This window comes from Cololabis saira, chromosome 22 (assembly GCF_033807715.1).
Source record: "Cololabis saira isolate AMF1-May2022 chromosome 22, fColSai1.1, whole genome shotgun sequence".
NCBI classification, from domain to species: domain Eukaryota; kingdom Metazoa; phylum Chordata; class Actinopteri; order Beloniformes; family Belonidae; genus Cololabis; species Cololabis saira.
This window is the reverse complement of record NC_084608.1, coordinates 3,306,845-3,325,622: the sequence shown is the minus strand read 5'-3', so window position 1 is coordinate 3,325,622 and position 18,778 is coordinate 3,306,845. Positions and strand designations below refer to the sequence as shown.

The window sequence follows — 18,778 nt, the reverse complement described above, 5'->3', positions numbered from 1 at the left end:
AACAGCTGTACCTGTCTCAGCTTCTCCTCCGAGTCTCCGAGCTGAGGCAGGATGCTCAACGGCCCGTCTAAAGCTGCCATGCTCAGCGTAGAGATCTCATTGGGTGCCGTCTTGTCCGTCTGTGCAGATGTGGGTGTCATGTGACCCAGCTCAAAGGCGGCCTGACCCTGAGTGTGACTGGCCAGACCTGGGAAGCCACTTTCCTCAGATATGCCAGGGTGCTTGGGGGTTTGGCTGCTGGGAGCTCTGGGACACGGATCCTGCTGCTGCTGCTGCTGCTGCTGCTGTTTTCCTGGAGAGCGCTGCACCTGAACACAGAGGAGGGATCAGTAACTGCAGCTGAGAACATGAGGAAACTGCTGAGCCTGGATTCACACTGAAAGCGTCACGGGAGTCTGGCTGCCATTCGTTGTCTATGAAAGCGCGCTGAGGGGTCGCGAGAGGCGTCAATTTGAAGTTGAAAAATCTCAACTTTATGCAAATGAGCAGCGGCGACGCCAAGGCAGCGTCCAATCACAGACCGGGATGTAACAATATATCGTGCAACGAAATTTCACGATACAAAAACGTCACGATACGTGTCATGGAGGTGACAAACTGTATCGCGATATTGGGTTATTAATATTAATCTATTGTGTTTACTAGTAACGCGCATCCGACCGTGCCTCGACCCGCGGACCAAAATCTTCCTCCGCTCAGAAGAAACTAGTCCCGTTTTGGTCCCGATCACGGGACTCTTGGGGGTTTTGAGCTCTGAACTTTTACTGATGTAAGTCTGGTGTAGAGTTAAGCCTTACCTTATTAAATTAAACCTTTTTGGGGTGGTGAGTAGGATAAACACGGGGACAATCACTACAGATAAACTGACTAGTGTAATTATAGTCCCTGATTTACATCACAATATAAAGAATATATTTATAAAATAATGAACCTTGAATTACCAAAATAACCTTCTTAACAAAAATAAATCTCCTCTTACACTTATAAGGTGAGCATGAATCAATCTTTTTTATGATGTAAAATTGTATGTATTTATTTACTTTCATTTATTTATTTAATTTTAGTTGTTACATTTCTGGAAAAGAAAAAAGTCAAATCATACATGAGAGAAACTATTCAGTTTGTGGCTAAATATTTGTACTTGTATGAAACTGAAGATGCATAATGCAAACCTGACATTTACTTTTAGTTCAGTTTGTGGAAAATGGTTGGCCTGGCTTTCTCTTTAAAACTTAAACAGTTATAAAGCATTACAAACTGTAACAATAGGGCAAACGCACAGCATTGTTTTGTATTTTGTGTCTTTCAAATAAAAGAACATTTTTTCCAGTCATATGTTCCTCATTCAAGGTTGTTAAAAAATACTGCTATAATATCGTATCGTTATCGTGACCTCAATATCGTGTATCGTACTGTATCGTGAGATTAGTGTATCGTTACACCCTAATCCAGCATGAGGACTGGGTTTTCCTCCTACCTGGTGGTGCGTTTGCGCGTAGTTCCCCGTTTCTGCAGAAAGTCCAGAGTTAAGGGGGGACGAGCCGCAGGCTGCCGTCTGGGGGGGGTAGCTCTCCACCGGAGCTTGGCTCATGGACTCGTGGCCCTTCTGAGGCCGCGGTGTGGAGGGCTGCTGGATGTACGGGTCCGGCGAGGGCCGCGGCGTCCCCACGGGCTTGGAGTAAGGATCGGCGCCGCGCTGGTTCCCCGGCGAGCGAGGGAAGCGTTCAGAAGAGCGCGGCGTCCCCGGACTGGAGCCGTAGGAGTCCAGCTGGGGGTGGGTGGGGGACGGGCGGGGGCCGGCAGGCTGATAGTGGTCCAGTCTCAGTGCAGGTGGAGTGGTGAGGTAGCTGGGGTCAGAGTGTGGCCGCGGGGTGCTGGGGGTCTGGGGGTTGCTGTAGGGGTCGGGGGAGGGCCGGGAGCTCAGAGGGGACTGCTGGGAGAACAGCTCGCTGCTCTGCTGGCTGTAGTCCGGTCTGGGGGTGCCGGGGGCCTGGGCGTAGGCGCTGCGGTGGGGGGAGCCCAGGCCGGACAGCGGACTGGAGGGGAAGGGAGGCTCCTGGGACTGGGCCAACGTGAAGCCCAGGTCTGTGGGTCTAGGTGGGTCCTTCCTCCCCCCTCCCCCGGGGCTGCTGAACACCTCCTGCTGGGGGGGCATGGGGGCTTTGAAGACCCCCGTGTAGACCAGGTCACCTCCCCGCCCCAGCGGCTCAGAGACGCCCACGCGGACGTTGGTCCTCGGGTAGGTGTCGGCTGGCCGGGCACCCACGTGCCTGACTGACAGGTCCGGGTTGGAGCCGGAGGGGGGGCTCATCATCCCCTCTCTGCTCTGCTGCAGGCCTGGGAGGAGACAACAGGAGGAGTTAGAGATATTAGGGCTGGGGAAAAAATATCTAAAAATCCATGCATTGCAATTATCCCCGCCCTTTTTAATATGGATTAAGCAAAGCCTCTGAATCCATTCACCTCCTGGCCAGTAGGGGCGCTGTGAGCAACATTTTCTTATGATTCGCGTTTTGTGGACGGTGTCTGCACGTGACCAAACAACAATAAAATGGCGATGATGGCGAGCGGAAAATCTTTCAGATCAGACGTGTGGACTCATTTTGAATTCCCATTTAAAGAAGAAACACAAGAAACGGACAAAAGTAGAGTCGTGTTTAAAGCCCCTTTCACATAGAGGGCGCAGAGCGCAGACCGCCGCCTGGCTTTCCCATTCATTCTGTATGTGCTACCGTGGCGCAAGAGCGGTCCGCTCTGCTGCCGAGCTTGGAGCGCGCAAGAATTGAACATTTTTTAATTTCAAACCGTGCTCTATGTGAAAGCAGCTTAAGTTGTTCCAGGAAGAACTAAAATACAACAGCAACATGACAAAGCTGCGGATCATGTTGACACAGAACTGTCATGTGTTTTTTTTAAGGCTGGGACTTTAGTGCGTTCATTTCGATTAATTAATTAATTACAGAAAAAATAGCGCGCTTAAAAAAATAGCGCATTTTAATCGCATTCGTTTTTTCCCCTCGGAACGTTTGTCACGGGACGACTTTCACACGGACGGCGCACCAACCAACGCATACTTCCACCCTAATGATATTTACTGATATTTACTGATATTTACTCAAAAGTGTGACGAACTTAAGTATACTTTTTAGTATATACTTTTCAGTATGGCATTTCGGATGCACCGAGAGAGTTATGACACTTACGTGGACTCCCATTGTGAGCTCCACGGCGAGATCAGAGCGTTTTACAACTCTCTCTCGTTGTTTCCACACACGTTAAAGATGAATGAAGTCGCAGATGAAAAGGGTCTCGTTGGTCCCGTGGATGGGAAATGTTGTTTTAAAAAACGGATGGATGGAAGCGTGCTCTGTTTTCTAATGTGTTTCCATGTTCTGGAATGTACTTGAAACAGTTGAAAGTATTTTGTTATATTTAAGTGTTTACAGAAGGTCCTTGACTATAGGCTACCTGTCTCATTCAATGTGCATACTCCATACATTTAATTTACTGCAAACTGCACTGATTTGTTCTTGGTGAAGCACCACCTTGATAAAAATAAACTGTTTCATAAATTGAACATATGTTTTCACTAGTCAATCATTCACTCGTATACAAAAATTTGAAACAAACAAAAAAAGGAAATTTCATTGTTCTCAGGTCTAAAATGGATATGTGATCAAATTGCAATTAATTAATTACAAAGCCTGTAATTAATTCGATTCATTTTTTTAATAGAGTCCCAGCCCTAGTTTTTTTTTTTATTTTAACTTTTGTACTACAGTAAAATGCACAAGTGAGCCATTACGGTGCTGCTAAGTTTAATTGCTCAGTTCATTTCTATGTGAAGTAACATGCCACGTGTTATAGGCATGAAAATAAAAATAATGAAAAATGTATTTCTACGTCTTACTGAATCGATATCGAAGCATTTAAATCAATCGATTGAAATCAAATCGAAACCTAAAGAATGGAAATGGAATGTAATGGTGAGGTTCTTAACAACACCCAGCCCTAGTAGAAATAGCAGCAGAGGATGGATGCATGCATGAGGGAACGTAGAGCAGCTCGGGTACCTGGCTGGTGTCCTTGGACCCAGGAGTTGTCAGGGGTTTTGGAATCCGGGGAAGGCGCCGGAGAGCCCATGGTGTCGTGGGCTGGGGAGGCACCCAGGGAGTTGCGGAGCTGCTGCTGGGGGGTCGGGGGACCTCCCGACTGGGAGGAGGTTGGGCGAGGTGTCCCTGCTAGTTTACTGTAGGGATCCCATGGTGAAGAGGGACGAGAGGAGGGTGGGGAGAACATCTGAGGGGAGGATGGAGGCTGGTGGAGAGGGGAGGAAGCATGGGGGGAGTGAGGCAGTGAGGAGATGCCAGACGGAGGAGGTGCCTGGGGTCTGAGGAAGACATCGTCAGCGGGTCGGAGGCTGGAAGCTGGGTGCAGGGGCGAGACGTTGCCCCCCGCCGCAGGCTGCTGGGTGGGAGTCAGGGGGCTGTTGCTGCCCGTCTCTGGAGACAGACATCCAGAGAGGCGCTGCTGCTGCTGCTGCTGCCGCTGCTGCTGCAGCTGCTCGTTCTTCACCTGCTCCAGCTTCTGCGTAGCCTCTATTTTGGCCAGCTGTTTGCTCTTCTGGCGCATTTGCTGCAAGGAGGACGAGAAAGACAGAGCATTAGGGATGGGAATCGAGAACCGGTTCTTGTTGAGAACCGGTTCCCAGTGTTTCAATTCCTTGGAATCGTTTGCCTTTTTCACAAACGATTCCCTTATCAATTCCAGTGGGCGCGTATGACGTCACCAAGCACGTTGCGCAACGTGCGCATTCGCGCCCAGCAGGAAAACACGGGGACAAAGCGGCATAAACGCTCAAAAGTTTGGTTACAATTTTACCAAAAAGGATGACAACAGGGCGACAATACTTGCAATGTGGACATTTTAACAAAGGGGGGAAACTGTTAGGACTTGGCCGGCTGATGCGCTGGGAGCGCGGAGTCAGCTGGCGTGTGGTAAGGCTGATTTATGGTTCCGCATTATACCAACGCAGAGCCTGCGGCGTAGGGTACGCGGGGACGCGCACCGTACGGCGCGAGTCCCCGCGTACCCTAATTGCATGTAAAGCACTTTGTGACTTGTTTTGGAAAAGTGCTCTATAAATAAAGGTATTATTATTATTATTATTACCCTACGAATGGTTGAAGATTACTTTTGTAATACTGTATTTGGTCCGGTATTTGTATGTTTGGATCATATGAAAATGTAATTCTTGCCATTGTTAGTATGAGCTGTGCATGATTGGGTTGACTGTTACATGAGCGTAGAAACATATCAATCATTTTTCTTTATTTTGTCTGTCGTGAAGTCACATACTGATGATTGACAGCTTCATCAGGTTGGGTTTTGTCCCATAGAATGGACGCCGCTGTGATTTGGATACAGTGGAGGGGCGTGTTCATGAGCCTACTGTCAGTTGCTTGTCAGTGACATTTTACAACAAGTTATTGGTTATATATATATATATATATATATATATATATATATATATATATATATATATATTAGTACTGGCCAACGATTAAAATTTTTAATCTTAATTAATCCACGATTTCTGTAATTAACTGTGATTAATCGCATATTAATTGCATATTTATTCACACATTTTGCGCTGTTCTAAATGACCTTACCTTTTTTTTTAAATGTTTTTAATACTGTTAACAACATGAGAAAGGGCAAATATGCTGCTTTATGCCAATATTGGACAGCCCTAATATATATATAAGTTCACTAAGGACTAGTGTTTTACGTTGTAGGAGAGTTGCTGCACAGACAGTTTTGTCTGTGAAGCATTGGAGCCTGAATGGCCAGGGCCATTATGTGACTAACCGTTTTGTTACTGGACCGTTATGCTATTAACTTGTGTGTTGTTACTTTCATAAAACCATAACCCACTTGGGTTGAAATAAGAACATTTTGAAATAAGAAAGTTCTGCCGACTTGCCAGGAGGCAAAGATCAAGAAGTGGGAGAACCACTTATCTGGGGTGAAGTCAGGACTCTGGCAGCCCTGATCCTTCCAGGGAAAGGTCAAGAAGTGGGAGAACCACTTATCTGGGGAGAAGTCAGGACTCTGGCAGCGATGACAACGAGACCCCCCCTCTGTTGACATCCAACTCAAATTCTAGTTGAGTTGACAAACCAGTACTTCCAGAAAACCTGTTCCCCCTGGTGGCTAAATTGAGCCAAGTCCCATGTCTCAAACAGGAGGGAAGGCAGGGTATAGTACACAAAATATAAGTATTCAAATACCTACTTTAACATTTTTTGTAGGAGCAGGCCTAGTGGAACGAACTGTCACTGGCACTGTTAAGCTAAGGCTCAGGAGAGCCATGGCAAGAGAAAGCCGAAGAGATCCACTCTCGATGTGGATGAGTGAACTGTTTGCTGAACAGATGTTCAAAGTTCTTGTAAGCTGCCGCTTTCTCCTCTCTCTCCTAAGCAGGAATTGCTGAAACCAGGTGACCAGATCCTGATTGACTGCGACCCCGACAGCAGTAAGGGTTGCTGAACGATCTACGTGCGTCCACCAGTCACAGTGCAGGCTAGTGGAAAACTTTCCAGACCCTGAGTAGGCCGGAAGTCGGACGGTATCAAAACCTTTGTCCGCTGAAGAACTCATCTGACGCCTACTCACCAGCCACGGGCCTGAAGAAGATGACTAGCCCAAACTGACTAGCTACAACAAACTGGAGAGGAGCTCCAATAGATGGAGGAAACTCTTCCACTAATGAGTCATGCTAACATGTTAGGAATTGTTCCTCAAAACTCTGTGCTTACATTGTTGTTGTAATTTAGGAACAATGTTCATCCCTGATGAAACTGGGCTGAAGGTAATGTTACCAAAGCTATAGCCGGATTACGTCAGTTGGCCAAAGTCATGTCAGAAGACAGACGCTCAGCAGGCACCACTTTTGGGTCCTGGCTGACTTCCGGCCCCTGGACTGACATAATGACTAAAATTATGAGCCCGATTATTACTGTCCTTGTACTGTGTGTGTATCATTCTGTGTCTAAGTGCAATGGTCCAATGGTCCAAAGAACCATCCAACTTCCTTAGTCCAGTATTGCCGACAACTCCAACAAACTAAGTGATGAGAAGGATGATTGGATGATATTGGGCCGGAGCTTCGGGAGCTGCGTGCTGGCCTGCGGTCCCACCCCTGGTCATCCTGTTGCTGGCCCCCCCTTCTCCTCCCTTTTCTCTCTTTTGTCCTGCAGGTGGTCGTGGGTGGCTTGTAGCTTGCATTACGGAGCACAAGTCTTTCCCTGACCCTGCACCCCAACCTGGGACTTGCTGATTGGGCCGGAGCTTCGGGAGCTGCGTGCTGGCCTGCGGTCCCCACCCCTGGTCATCCCGTTGCTGCTTCCACCTGCCTGCTGTGCTGTTGCCGTCCCTGACCCACCAGTCTGGCCCTCGGCAGGAGGGTCCCCCCTTATGAGCCTGGTCCTGCTCAAGGTTTCTTCCCTCCTAAAGGGGAGTTTTTCCTTGCCACTGTTTGGCTTAAGGTTTTTCTCCCACTAGGGGAGTTTTTACCTGCCATTGTTTATGTAATAACTGCTCGGGGGTCATGTTCTGGGTATGGGTCTCTGTAAAGCGTCTAGAGACAACTCTGTTGTATTAGACGCTATATAAATAAAATTGAATTGAATTGAATTGAATTGTTGATTATGATGACACTGGAGTGTAGACTGTTTCATTTTGTTTACTGTGAAATACTTTAAGCGTTTATGTGTCTTGGCCATGAGCGATCGCTCACTAGGAGGGTCGGAGCGGAATTTTGCCCTATATGATCTGGTGTTTTTCCCCTCTCCCTTGACATATAATTGCGTTAAGTGTGTTATAAACTCCCTGCTTGCTATTTCTTAAATGTTTGGCCTTAATATGAGGCTACTATTCTAAGCCTAATGGACGGATCTTAGTTGAAGTTTCAAAAGGACAAGAAGAGGGAATTGTGAGGTTAATCAATCTTTAAACTTGTTTTGTCCTTACGAAACTGTCACATGCTTGGCTAACAGAAGTCACAGCAGCCACTTACTGATCTACTCAGGGTCTCAGGGACTGTCTGGTGGCATCTGTCTACTGTAGTGTGATGGATTCAATCACACGTTATCACTTCCCTCCATTGTCTACTGTCTACTGTTTACTGTTCATTGTCCTTATATGGTCATTTCCTGTCACGTTTCTTAATAAAAGCATCTTCAGGGAGGAGGATCTTTGGGAAGCTCAGGAGTTCTCAATGAGGGCCAAGTTGCCCTGCACTCCTCTGCTCTCCCCCTTCTGCAGAAGTGCGTTAAAACTATTCCAAGCCAGTCTCTGTGTCTTTCCTCGTTATGAATTTATGTAATGTTGATTTAGACCTAACAGCAGTAAAACCACATTCATTGATGAAATGACATAAGGGATGGAAAGGGGGGATGACAGTTTTACAGGGGGGATGATTTTGACAGTTTTTTTTTCAGGGGGGATGATTTTGACCGTTTTTATTTCAGGGGGGATGCCATCCCCCCTCAACTCGAGTACTGCCTGTATCTACTGAATATTGTTGGCTGAGGCCTCCCAGCTGTTCCAAATGAAACTTGGTCCCCATGGTAACCATCAGAGTCTGATTAGTGGCACCGATGAAGTTTGCTCACCTGTCTGAACTTCCACTCCTGCTCCTGCTCCGACTCTCTGGGCCTCAGTGGATCCTTGAAATTCATGTCCGTCTCCATGGAGACGGGGTCGTACGGTGCTAGCGGTGGCGGCAGCTGCTGCTGCTGCTGCTGCTGCTGTTGTTGTTGTTGTTGCTGCTGCAGCTGTTGCTGCTGCTGTTGTTGCTGTTGCTGCTGCTGCTGCTGCAGCTGCTGGAGCTGCTGCTGCTGCTGCTGCTGCTGCTGTGGGGACGGCTGCAGACGTTTGAGTGGCTCGTTGGACAGCTGAACCTTGCTGATGCGCTGAGCGGCCCGATTGTCCCGAGCTTTTTGCTGCATAGACAGAAAACAATAAACAAATAAACACAATGCCAAAGAAAAAATGACTGCCAACAACTGATCTTCATTTTAGCTTATTATTAATTCTGAGTCCTTCCATTGCTAGCATCCTGACCCACTGATCACTGCTGATCCTGCATATGTGGGGGTTCATTTACTGGGAAGGCAGAGCTGAAGCACAGCAGAGAGGGAGGGCCTGTTAGACTCCGCCCTCCTCTGTCTGGGAAGGAGATGTGATGAAGAGGAGCCGAGACTCACCACGTAGGGCGCTCTGTCCTGAGAGCTGGCTTTCCTCCACAGTTTGGCAATCTGCTTCACTCTGGTGGACCAGTCTGTCACACACACACACACACACACACACACACACACACACACACACACACAATGGGTATTTTTCTCTGTGGAGCAGTGAGGTGTGTGTGTGTGTGTGTGTGTGTGTGTGTGTGTGTGTGTGTGTGTGTGTGTGTGTGTGTGTACCTGGGTACTGCAGCTTCAGCTGAGGGAAGTTGGTGTTGCAGTAGAGCACTGGAGCGACGGTGGCCAACTCTCCCAGACTCTCCTCCTTCTCCCACTTCAACATGCTCCTCTGAGCGGTGGACAGAGCGTCCTGCTCCCCCTCTCCTGCCGATGACTGATTGGCCGAGGCCAGGCCGGGGGCGGGGCCCAGGCCGGGGGCGGGGCCCTGCCCGGGAGCGAGGCTGGGCCCTCCGGGGGCCGGCATCCTGAAGCTGGCCAGGCCCTGGGCCCCGCCAGGCATCATGGGAGAACCGGGATACTGAGCAGAAGCAGCCAGGAGGCCGTTCTTGAGCGGATGGCGTGGAAACGCTGCAGAGAACAGATACCGTTACACGTAGGCCTGTGTTGAAAAAAAAATATCGATTTTTTCCAATTCTAAATCGATTCTCATATTAATTCCTAAAAATCAATTTGTATGTCTAAAGATCGATTTTTTTCGTCATTACATGACAACTTTTGGTATTTTTTTGTTTATGCCCAATAAAGGAATGTTTTGTTGGACACGAAAATAACTGGTGCCATGTTTTTGCCTTCAAATATGTTTAAAGGTATGAAAACATTAAAGTTTTCAGTTATAATTGCATAAATTGTCTATATTTCATTAGTTTATATACTTTTTTGGGGTTAAATTGCATAAAATGCTACAAACCAAATTCCCAAAAGTTAGAAAACCGAAATAGGCCGAAAATGGAAGAAATGAAAACTGAATATGGGAAAAAATAAAACTGATTTCATCCGCCTCTGTTTCCTCCCTGGATCTGTTTGATAATTCTGCCACACGATGTTTCTGGAAGCAGTTCTATCAGCATTCTGGGAGCTGATTGGTCCTTACAGCATCATTAGCTGCTAATACTTGCTGCTGAATCTCAATATAATACTAGTATTAATATGTTGCATAACTACACAGTCATTTCATTCATGCAACAGCTGAAAAAACAGTTTTAATAACACTAACCCAAATCAATATCGGAATTGAATCGTGATAATGGATTCTGAATCTTAAGAATCTGAATCAGATGGATTCTTGACATGTGAATGGATCCCCAAGCCCTGGTTCCACGGCTGGGTGCTCACCTGAGCTGTGTGGGTGGCCCTGGCTCCCAGCATGAGGGTGTTGGCTGGGTTCTGGCTGCTGGTGGGCGTCGCCTGGACTCAGAACAGCAGTGAAGACCTCCTCCACGTCCTTCCCCTCCAACTCTGGAAATAAACACAGCCAGAGATACGACACCCAAATTAGAGAAAGAAGAAGAAAGAAGAAGAAAGAAATAAAGAAAAAACCTTCCCTTTACTTTCACTTCTTTTATCATCCATTTCTACCTTTCGGTCGTACATCTACCAAAAACACAGGGACAGGACAGCTTTCCCCACGTCCTTTTCACAACTTGATCATGATCTGAACCTGGCTTTATTAATCCCATAGCAGTTGCACAGGAAGGCTGCATCCCAGCAGCCCTTGCTGTTCTGGCATTAAGGACATCAAGGCCCAGTCCCAATACTCCCACTACCCCTACATTTTGCACGTTCTCGTGAGGGTAGTGGTGTCCCAATTCCTCTTTTCATCTAGGGGGAGTGGGCATATCTAGGGGTCTTGGGGCCTTACAGAGCGCGGGTTTTCAGATGCCGACTAACCGACCGAGGGCTAGAAAAATTTCCCAGAATGCTTTTCGTCGTCATTTGTGGACTGAATAAAAAAAAAAAAAGAACATGGCGGACGTTTCTTATTTTTTAGTGAATAAAATCAATATTCTGAGTTAGTTTCTGCATAAAAATGCGTTTTGATTATTATTTATTTATATATACTTTCATAATATTCACTCAGTGAATGTACATTATTACTCGCTTGCCCGTTGTTGCGAAGATCTCGCCAGAATAAAGGCTCATTTAAGGTTCTGCTTTACACCAACGCAGAGCCTACGGCGTAGGTTACGCGGCGACGCGTAACCTGGCTTGATTTTTCGGGGTAGTGGTAGTGAGGGAGGGCTAGTGGTAGAAAGTAAGGGGTGTATTGGGATTGGCCCTTAGTTCCAGTCTTCCCGCAACACATCTCAACATTTCTTCCACCAAGAATGGTATTTGTCTCACTTCAAGCAGGGTTCTCTCCTTTCAGGTTAACATTTGCACACCAAAACATAAAGAGCCCTGAAATAAGAGTGCCATGATATATAAATGTTGCACTACAAAATAAGAGTCTCATTAATAAAAAAAATATACCATTATGTCAGTCATGAAATAAGTAAGGCATTCAAATAAAGATCTTAATGATGTCTTTTGTATTTATTTCATTGTCCTATTTATTTATGTCATCGAACATTTATGGAAGTATGGATTTATTTGATTAACGGTGCTCCATATTCCACGTTGAAACGCTGACATGGATGTAGAAAACAGAGAAAAGATTCTGCAACGATCCAAAACTAAAGTGAAACGCCTTCATGTGTGTGTGGCGTGCCGTGCCGGGGTTGCTAGGTGGGTGAAGACGTACCTGGGATCTTGTACAGTTTGCTGAGGATGGCACCTGCAACACAGCAGAACAACAAACATCAACACACACACACACAGTGTGGAAGCTGAGGTATGTATCAGGTAGGGGTGTAACAATATATCGCGCCACGAAATTTCGCCATACAAAAACGTCACAATACGTGTCGTGGAGGTGACAAAGTGTATCTGATATTGTGTTATTAATATTAATATATTGTGTTGACTAGTAACGCGCATCCGACCACGCCTCGACCCGCGGACCAAAATCTTACTACGCTCAGAAGAAACTAGTACATTTTTTTTCTGTCCCTTTTTGAGCTCTGAACTGCTGTATCACTCCGGCCAATCTAAAACAGACTAATCACTACAGATAAACTGACTAGTGTCATTATAGTCCCTGATTTACATCACAATATAAAGAATATATTTATAAAATAATCAACCCTGAATTACCAAAATAACCTTCTTAACAAAAATAAATCTCTTACACTTATAAGGTGAGCATGAATCAATCTTTTTTATGATGTAAAATTGTATGGATTTATTTACTTTTATTTATTTATTTATTTAATTTTAGTTGTTACATTTCTGGAAAAGAAAAAAGTCAGACCATACATGAGAGAAACTATTCAGTTTGTGGCAAAATATTTGTACTTGTATGAAACTGAAGATCATAATGCAAACCTGACATTTACTTTTAGTTCAGTTTGTGGAAAATGGTTGGCCTGGCTTTCTCTTTAAAACTTAAACAGTTATAAAGCATTACAAACTGTAACAATAGGGCAAATGTACAGCATTATTTTGTATTTTGTGTCTTTCAAATAAAAGACCATTTTTTCCAGTCATATGTTCCTCATTCAAGGTTGTTAAAAAAATACTGCTATAATATTGTATCGTTATCGTGTATCGTACCGTATGGTGAGATTAGTGTATCGTTACACCCCTGGTATCAGGTATTTGCACCGGGCCTTCACTCACCTTCCGTGACCATTTTGTCCAGCTCTGGACTCAAGATGGCGTCCAAAGTCTCGTCCTGCACCGTCCTCTGACCACGCCCACAACTTCCTGTCGGCTCGGAGGACAAGGACGGGTCGTTGGTCATGGAGCCGATGTCCAGCCCGGCTGGAAGACAGAGACACAGATCAGGAGAGGTAAGACGGATGGACAAGCCAAGAGGACAAGAGGACGTGGACAGGAGGTTAGCGAGCAGCAGAGGAAGGAAGAGACTGGGACGTCTGCAGGAGAAGAACTAGTGAGGGTTGAAAGGACCCTGAGAGGAAGTGAGGAATCATTCTAACAGGGCTGCTACTGAACACTAGTGAGCTCTGAAGCTGAGAGGGGGAGGAGGGGGCACAGATCCAGTGGGGTCTTACCAAATGGAGAGGGGGAGCGTTCCACCTGGAATTGACCTGGAAACAAACACACAGAGTTATCTTCTGAAAACCAGCACGGCTAAGAGCCCTCAGCTCCGAGCTCCGACGCGTCCTCATCACTCCGACGCGTCCTCATCACGTCTGCATTCACTCAGCAGGAGCCGTCTACAGGTGAGGAACAACATTCACGCTTCACCATATGCTACACCGTCGATTCAAAACCGTTTACAGCTTCAGAATCCAAGATGGCCGCCGGACCAGTCAATTGTTTGTGTGTCTGCATGTGAGCTCTGAATTTTCTTTATTTTACCTATGTTTTATACTGAAAATTCCAGCCAAGGAAAGTGCCTTTTTACATAGAGGTGCACACCGGACTCATTTTGGCACCTTACAACATTCCAAAAGGGAGATATTCTCAACACCGCGAGGTGAGCTTGACACATACAAATACAGAAAATAGTTTAGGTCTACTCAAAATGCTTGATTGGGGATTCCATAACAAAGTATGTGAGACTTGATAATACTGAAAATGTTTGCTTAGACAATACATCTGTCAGGGAAATGTCTGAAATACTTCCAGAAATCATCAACGCACGACCAAGTGGAACAAAAATTGTCACTCATACCGGCTCATTTGACATTCCACAAAAGAAAACTGGCACTGAGACACTGAAAGAGGATTTCACTCATCTAATGAGCACACTTGACAAATATCAAGACGTGTCCATCAGCGGACCAACTGCATGCATTGGCAGAGGACCAGAAGCCTTCAGTCGACTCCTCCACTTCAACAAATGGCTAGCATCTACTTGTCATGTACGCAGATTGAGATTCATTGACAATTTCAATGTCTTCTGGAAATGTGCTGATCGTTTCAAGTGTGATGGACTACACCCAAATAGCTTTGGATCCAGACTTCTGTCGGCAAATCTACAACACGCCCTGATAGCCACCCAACACACACGGAATACAGGGATTAGCAAGGACACCTTCTCACCCTCGTTGAAGAAGACAACACAAGACATTCCTACCAGTCTCCTACGAGGCCGCCAGCAACATCACACACTCTGCCCAAAAAGAAATTAAATGGATAGCACAGGCGGCGTGCCATATCTGCGAACATACCAATAATCCTAACTAGCCAATGGCATGGTAAAAAGTATTGCTATAAACACAGATCAACTAGTCAATACAATGATATCTTAAGATTGTCAACATCCAGCCAAAGCAGACAACCTCCTCTGATGTGGAAGTACAACAGATACAATTAGCTCTCCTTAACATCAGATCACTAAATAACAAAACTTTCTTAGTAAATGATCTGATAAAAGAAAATAACTTAGATTGCATTTGTTTAGTTGAAACATGGCTCAATAACGACACAGCTACAGCAATAATCATTGAGACTTGTCTACCAGACTACAGCTTTCACCAACTACCCAGAAAAAACAAGAGGAGGAGGGGTTGCAGCTGTTTTCTCCTTAAAACGTGTGTTTAGAATCACAGAACTAGGTGATTTCACGTCAATGGAATATCTTGCTATTGAGCTCAAAACTAAATCAACAGTTTTGGTCATAATATATCGCCCACCTAGACACTCACCAATATTTATACAGGACGCCCCTCAGCTGTGATATAATGAGCGTATACCACGGCCTGTCGTGATGTATTGCTTAAATAAACCGGTTGAGACCAGCTGACCATCTACAGTTTTTCAAAATCAGTCCAGATCTGAAAGTCAGTAGTTCGGACGCAACCTTAGCAAGGCTTAACTGCAGGCGGTGTTCCTTCCTCCTTGTGGAGAGACTTCAGGCCGCAGGATGTAAAGATCACTAGAACTGAAAGCTGCATAAAGGACTGGCGAGAGGAGAAGCGAGGATGTGGGTACGACGCTAGGACAGAAGGCCTGGAGGATGTTGGTAGCAGAGTCCAGCAGATGTGCAGCAGGGCTGCTGCATCCTTGGGGGGAAGTCTGCAGGGAGGTCTGGGAGGGAGACGGACCAGTCCCACTCAGAGGACTGACTGGCCACGACCTGCTCTGTGAAGAATTTAGCAAAGGTGTCCACAGAGAGGTTTTGGAGGAGGATAGAGTCATGTTTTGAAGGTGCTAAGAGTTTCTGTGTCTCCATCAGTGACGTGCGGTGAGGTTCATGGTTGCTGAGGCACTGACTCCTTTAGTGTCAGATTTACAAATATATAAACCAAAAAGGCTTATTCAATTGGCTACTGGTTATTTCATCTCTCATCAGCATTCTTCACAAAAAAACACACGGGCACACACACGGTACATATTACAGATACGTAAAGGTAAGAAAGAACGTGCATTTGCTCTACACCCTCCATGTGTTGGCCGTCGCAATTCTATAATTCATACAACATAAATGAGAGTATAGACTGGTGTACAAAACCACAGATTTAAATTTGGACCTCTAGTGAAATATTCAGTTGTTTTTAAAACGTTTAATTCTGATACTTTAATCAATTTAATACAGATTGCTCAACAAAAAGCATTAAAAGAAAAACAAAGATTTTATTTGAGGCCAAAATTTAGTTTTTAAATATTCTATTGTATTTTTCTTAGTCTAATCTCTTTTTTATAAGTTTGAAATTAAAAGTGTTTGTACCCGTTGGCTCACGTTCGCCCCCTTCAGGGCAGCAGAGTATTGTCTGCCTCACCCTGGGCCGTTTTCACTGCGCTTTTATTTCCCATCAGCAAAACTAAATACGTCACTAAGAAACATTAAACTTTAATGGTTAACGACATTAGCCAGACTGTGGAAAATCAGGTCAAATAAACGTATCTGCAAACATTATATTGGTGACATGCAGAGATACGGCAGCCAGCACGCGCCAATCGCACGTATCAGCCCAGTTTGTGATGGATTGTCCAATCAGGTGAGGCTCGCTGCTGCTGCACCTCACGTTTCAGCCCCGTATTTGAACAGGAAATAGTCAAATTCAGCGATTTTGACTATAAAAAATGTTCGAAATTACATACATAAAGATCACTGGACAAATATTCATATAAACTTGATGTTATAACTATTTATTTTTTTTACTTGTCATGATGACAGGTGAGGCTCTGCCTCACCTGCCCCCCCTGACCGCACGTCCCTGAACTCCATCTGCCTGGGGTGCAGGTTCAACTACATGTATGCGGAGTGGTGGGTACATGGACTCTGGGGAGGAGGACGAGCAGGTAGAGCCGAGGCGGGCGTACAGGGTGGACAGGTTTGGTGTAATGGAGTGAACACACACAGCAGTGAAGTGATGGAGTGAGAAGCCCGTGTGTCTATACCTGTGTGTCCCGTGGCCAGAATATGAGGGTCGGTGTTGAGGACGTCGGACAGATCCACCAGAGCTTCCTCCGACATGGCTGGATGGCAACACACACACATGATCATAACACACACGTGCCACTCTCCGCTGTGATTGGCTGCTCGGGGGCTGCAGGAATCAGCTGATCTCTGACGTAGCAACGCCCAAGCAGCCGTGACTGGATCAGCAGCGCTCACAGGCCGAGAGGAAATCAAACACAGATGAAGGGTGGAATGTTGAGAACATGACCAAGCAGAAATCTAACTCACGCAGATGTCCCTGCTTCTTGGTGGTTGCCATGGCGCTGATGGACAGCCCGGGTGGGGGTGATATGTGTAAAGCATGGGCCGGACCTTTTGTGTCACCTGTCATGACTTCTGATTGGCTGTTGCTCGTGGTTTCTGGCCCTGTCCTCTTTTCCACGTGGTGACTGCGGTCCAGAAGATCCCGACCAAAGAAGGCCTCCTAACAGAGGACGGGGACAACAAATCAGAACGCAGAGATTCACCAGCAGAGAGCGTCCTCTGTGTGTGTGGTGAGTGTGTTAGCGACAGTGTTAGCGTTGCTCCATTGGCTACCTGTAAAATTCAGAATCCAATTTAAAATTTTATTACTTGCATATAAAACCCAAAACGGCTTAGCTCCGCAATATTTACAAGACCTGATAGTGCCTTATGTTCCTGGCAGAGCTCTCCGCTCTCAGAGTGCAGGTTTACTTGTAGTTCCTAGAGCAGTGGTTCCCAACCTTTTCCAACTCAGGGCCCACTTTAATGTCTCAAAAATGTTCGTGGCCCACCTCCAAACTTTTTAATTCCCCCTGTTGCTAGCCAGCTATCCATCTTTATACTCCAGTTTCAGGTATCAGCATCAAACGTAAATAAGTCAAGTGCAATGCAGTTCCGCTGCAAAGTGGTACGACCGATAACAACAAAAGTTCCTATCGCTCATTTGCTTTTCACTTATCTAATACTTGAAGGAAAACAAAACAAAATAATGAAAATATTTAAACATTTTTAATATCATTTTAAACATAACTGAGTTTTACCATTTAAAACATTATTCTGTATATTTTTATATAATTATATCCCCCCCCCCCCAAAAAATATCACTTTTTTGGAAATGATTTGGCGGCCCGCTTGCAATACCTCCGCAGACCACCAGGGGGCCGCGGCCCACAGGTTGGGAATCACTGTCCTAGAGTATCTAAATGTAGATTTGGAGGGCGGGCGTTCTGCTATCAGGACCCATTACTATCGAACCTGGTGTTAGTAAATCTCTAGGTAGTGTAAACTCTAGTGTGTTAGAGTCAGTAGTCATAGTTGCAGCTATAGAACAAGACTATAATAGTTAGTCTCAACTATAGCTTCGTGGTAGATATGCTGCTATAGGCTTATGCTGCAGGGGGGACCGACATGATCCGCTGGGCGGCGCCTCTCACCCTTCTTCTCCTGTCCTCTTCCCTTCCTCTCTTCTCCATTTCCATTTTTATTTATTATAAATATATCATAGCTATCGTTTTTGTCCATCGCCCCTGTAGTTTCTTGTGCTGGCCCCCCTTTTTTCTCTTTTGTGCATGTTTGCAGGCCAGAGCTTTGGGAGCTGCGTGCTGGCCTGCGGCCCCAACCTCTGGTCATCCCGCTGCTGCTTCCACCTGCCTGCTGTGTGCTGCTGACGTCCCCGACCCCCCAGTCTGGCCTTCGGCAGGAGGGTCCCCCCTTATGATCCAGGTCCTGCTCAAGGCTTCTTCTCTCCTAAAGGGGAGTTTTTCTTGCCACTGTTTGGCTTAAGGCTTTTCTCCCACTATGGGAATTTTTACCTGCCATTGTTTATGTAATAATTGCTCGGGGGTTTATGTTCATGTTCTGGGTCTCTGGAAAGCGTCTAGAGACAACATCTGTTGTATTAGACGCTATATAAATAAAATTGAATTGAATTGAATTGTGTCACCTGGAGGTAAGACGGGAAGGCTTCCTCCAGCTTCGTCTTCTTCTTCCTGTACCGCTTCTTCCCCTTCTCCATCACCTGCTCGGCCGCTGCCGTCTCCATAGCAACGTCGGCATCCAGCACACCTGACGG

General features: G+C 45.9%; 1 protein-coding gene across 6 annotated transcripts in view; it reads right to left on the bottom strand.

The window, feature by feature from the left end:
• LOC133423495 (histone-lysine N-methyltransferase 2C-like) overlaps positions 1 to 18,778 on the bottom strand; it is a 128,253-nt gene that overhangs the window by 50,558 nt on the left and 58,917 nt on the right. For 5 of the 6 annotated variants that reach the window (XM_061713682.1, XM_061713683.1, XM_061713686.1 and 2 more), the window contains 13 exons: positions 18,650 to 18,771; positions 16,972 to 17,167; positions 16,683 to 16,760; positions 13,385 to 13,420; positions 12,990 to 13,133; positions 12,013 to 12,045; positions 10,605 to 10,727; positions 9,492 to 9,839; positions 9,273 to 9,346; positions 8,679 to 9,008; positions 4,074 to 4,635; positions 1,478 to 2,337; positions 12 to 308 (listed from right to left, as the gene is read on the bottom strand). In XM_061713682.1, the coding sequence (XP_061569666.1) occupies positions 12 to 308; positions 1,478 to 2,337; positions 4,074 to 4,635; positions 8,679 to 9,008; positions 9,273 to 9,346; positions 9,492 to 9,839; positions 10,605 to 10,727; positions 12,013 to 12,045; positions 12,990 to 13,133; positions 13,385 to 13,420; positions 16,683 to 16,760; positions 16,972 to 17,167; positions 18,650 to 18,771 (3,203 nt within the window). The remainder of the gene's footprint in view (positions 1 to 11; positions 309 to 1,477; positions 2,338 to 4,073; positions 4,636 to 8,678; positions 9,009 to 9,272; positions 9,347 to 9,491; positions 9,840 to 10,604; positions 10,728 to 12,012; positions 12,046 to 12,989; positions 13,134 to 13,384; positions 13,421 to 16,682; positions 16,761 to 16,971; positions 17,168 to 18,649; positions 18,772 to 18,778) is intronic. The other variant, XM_061713685.1, reaches the window with a different exon arrangement.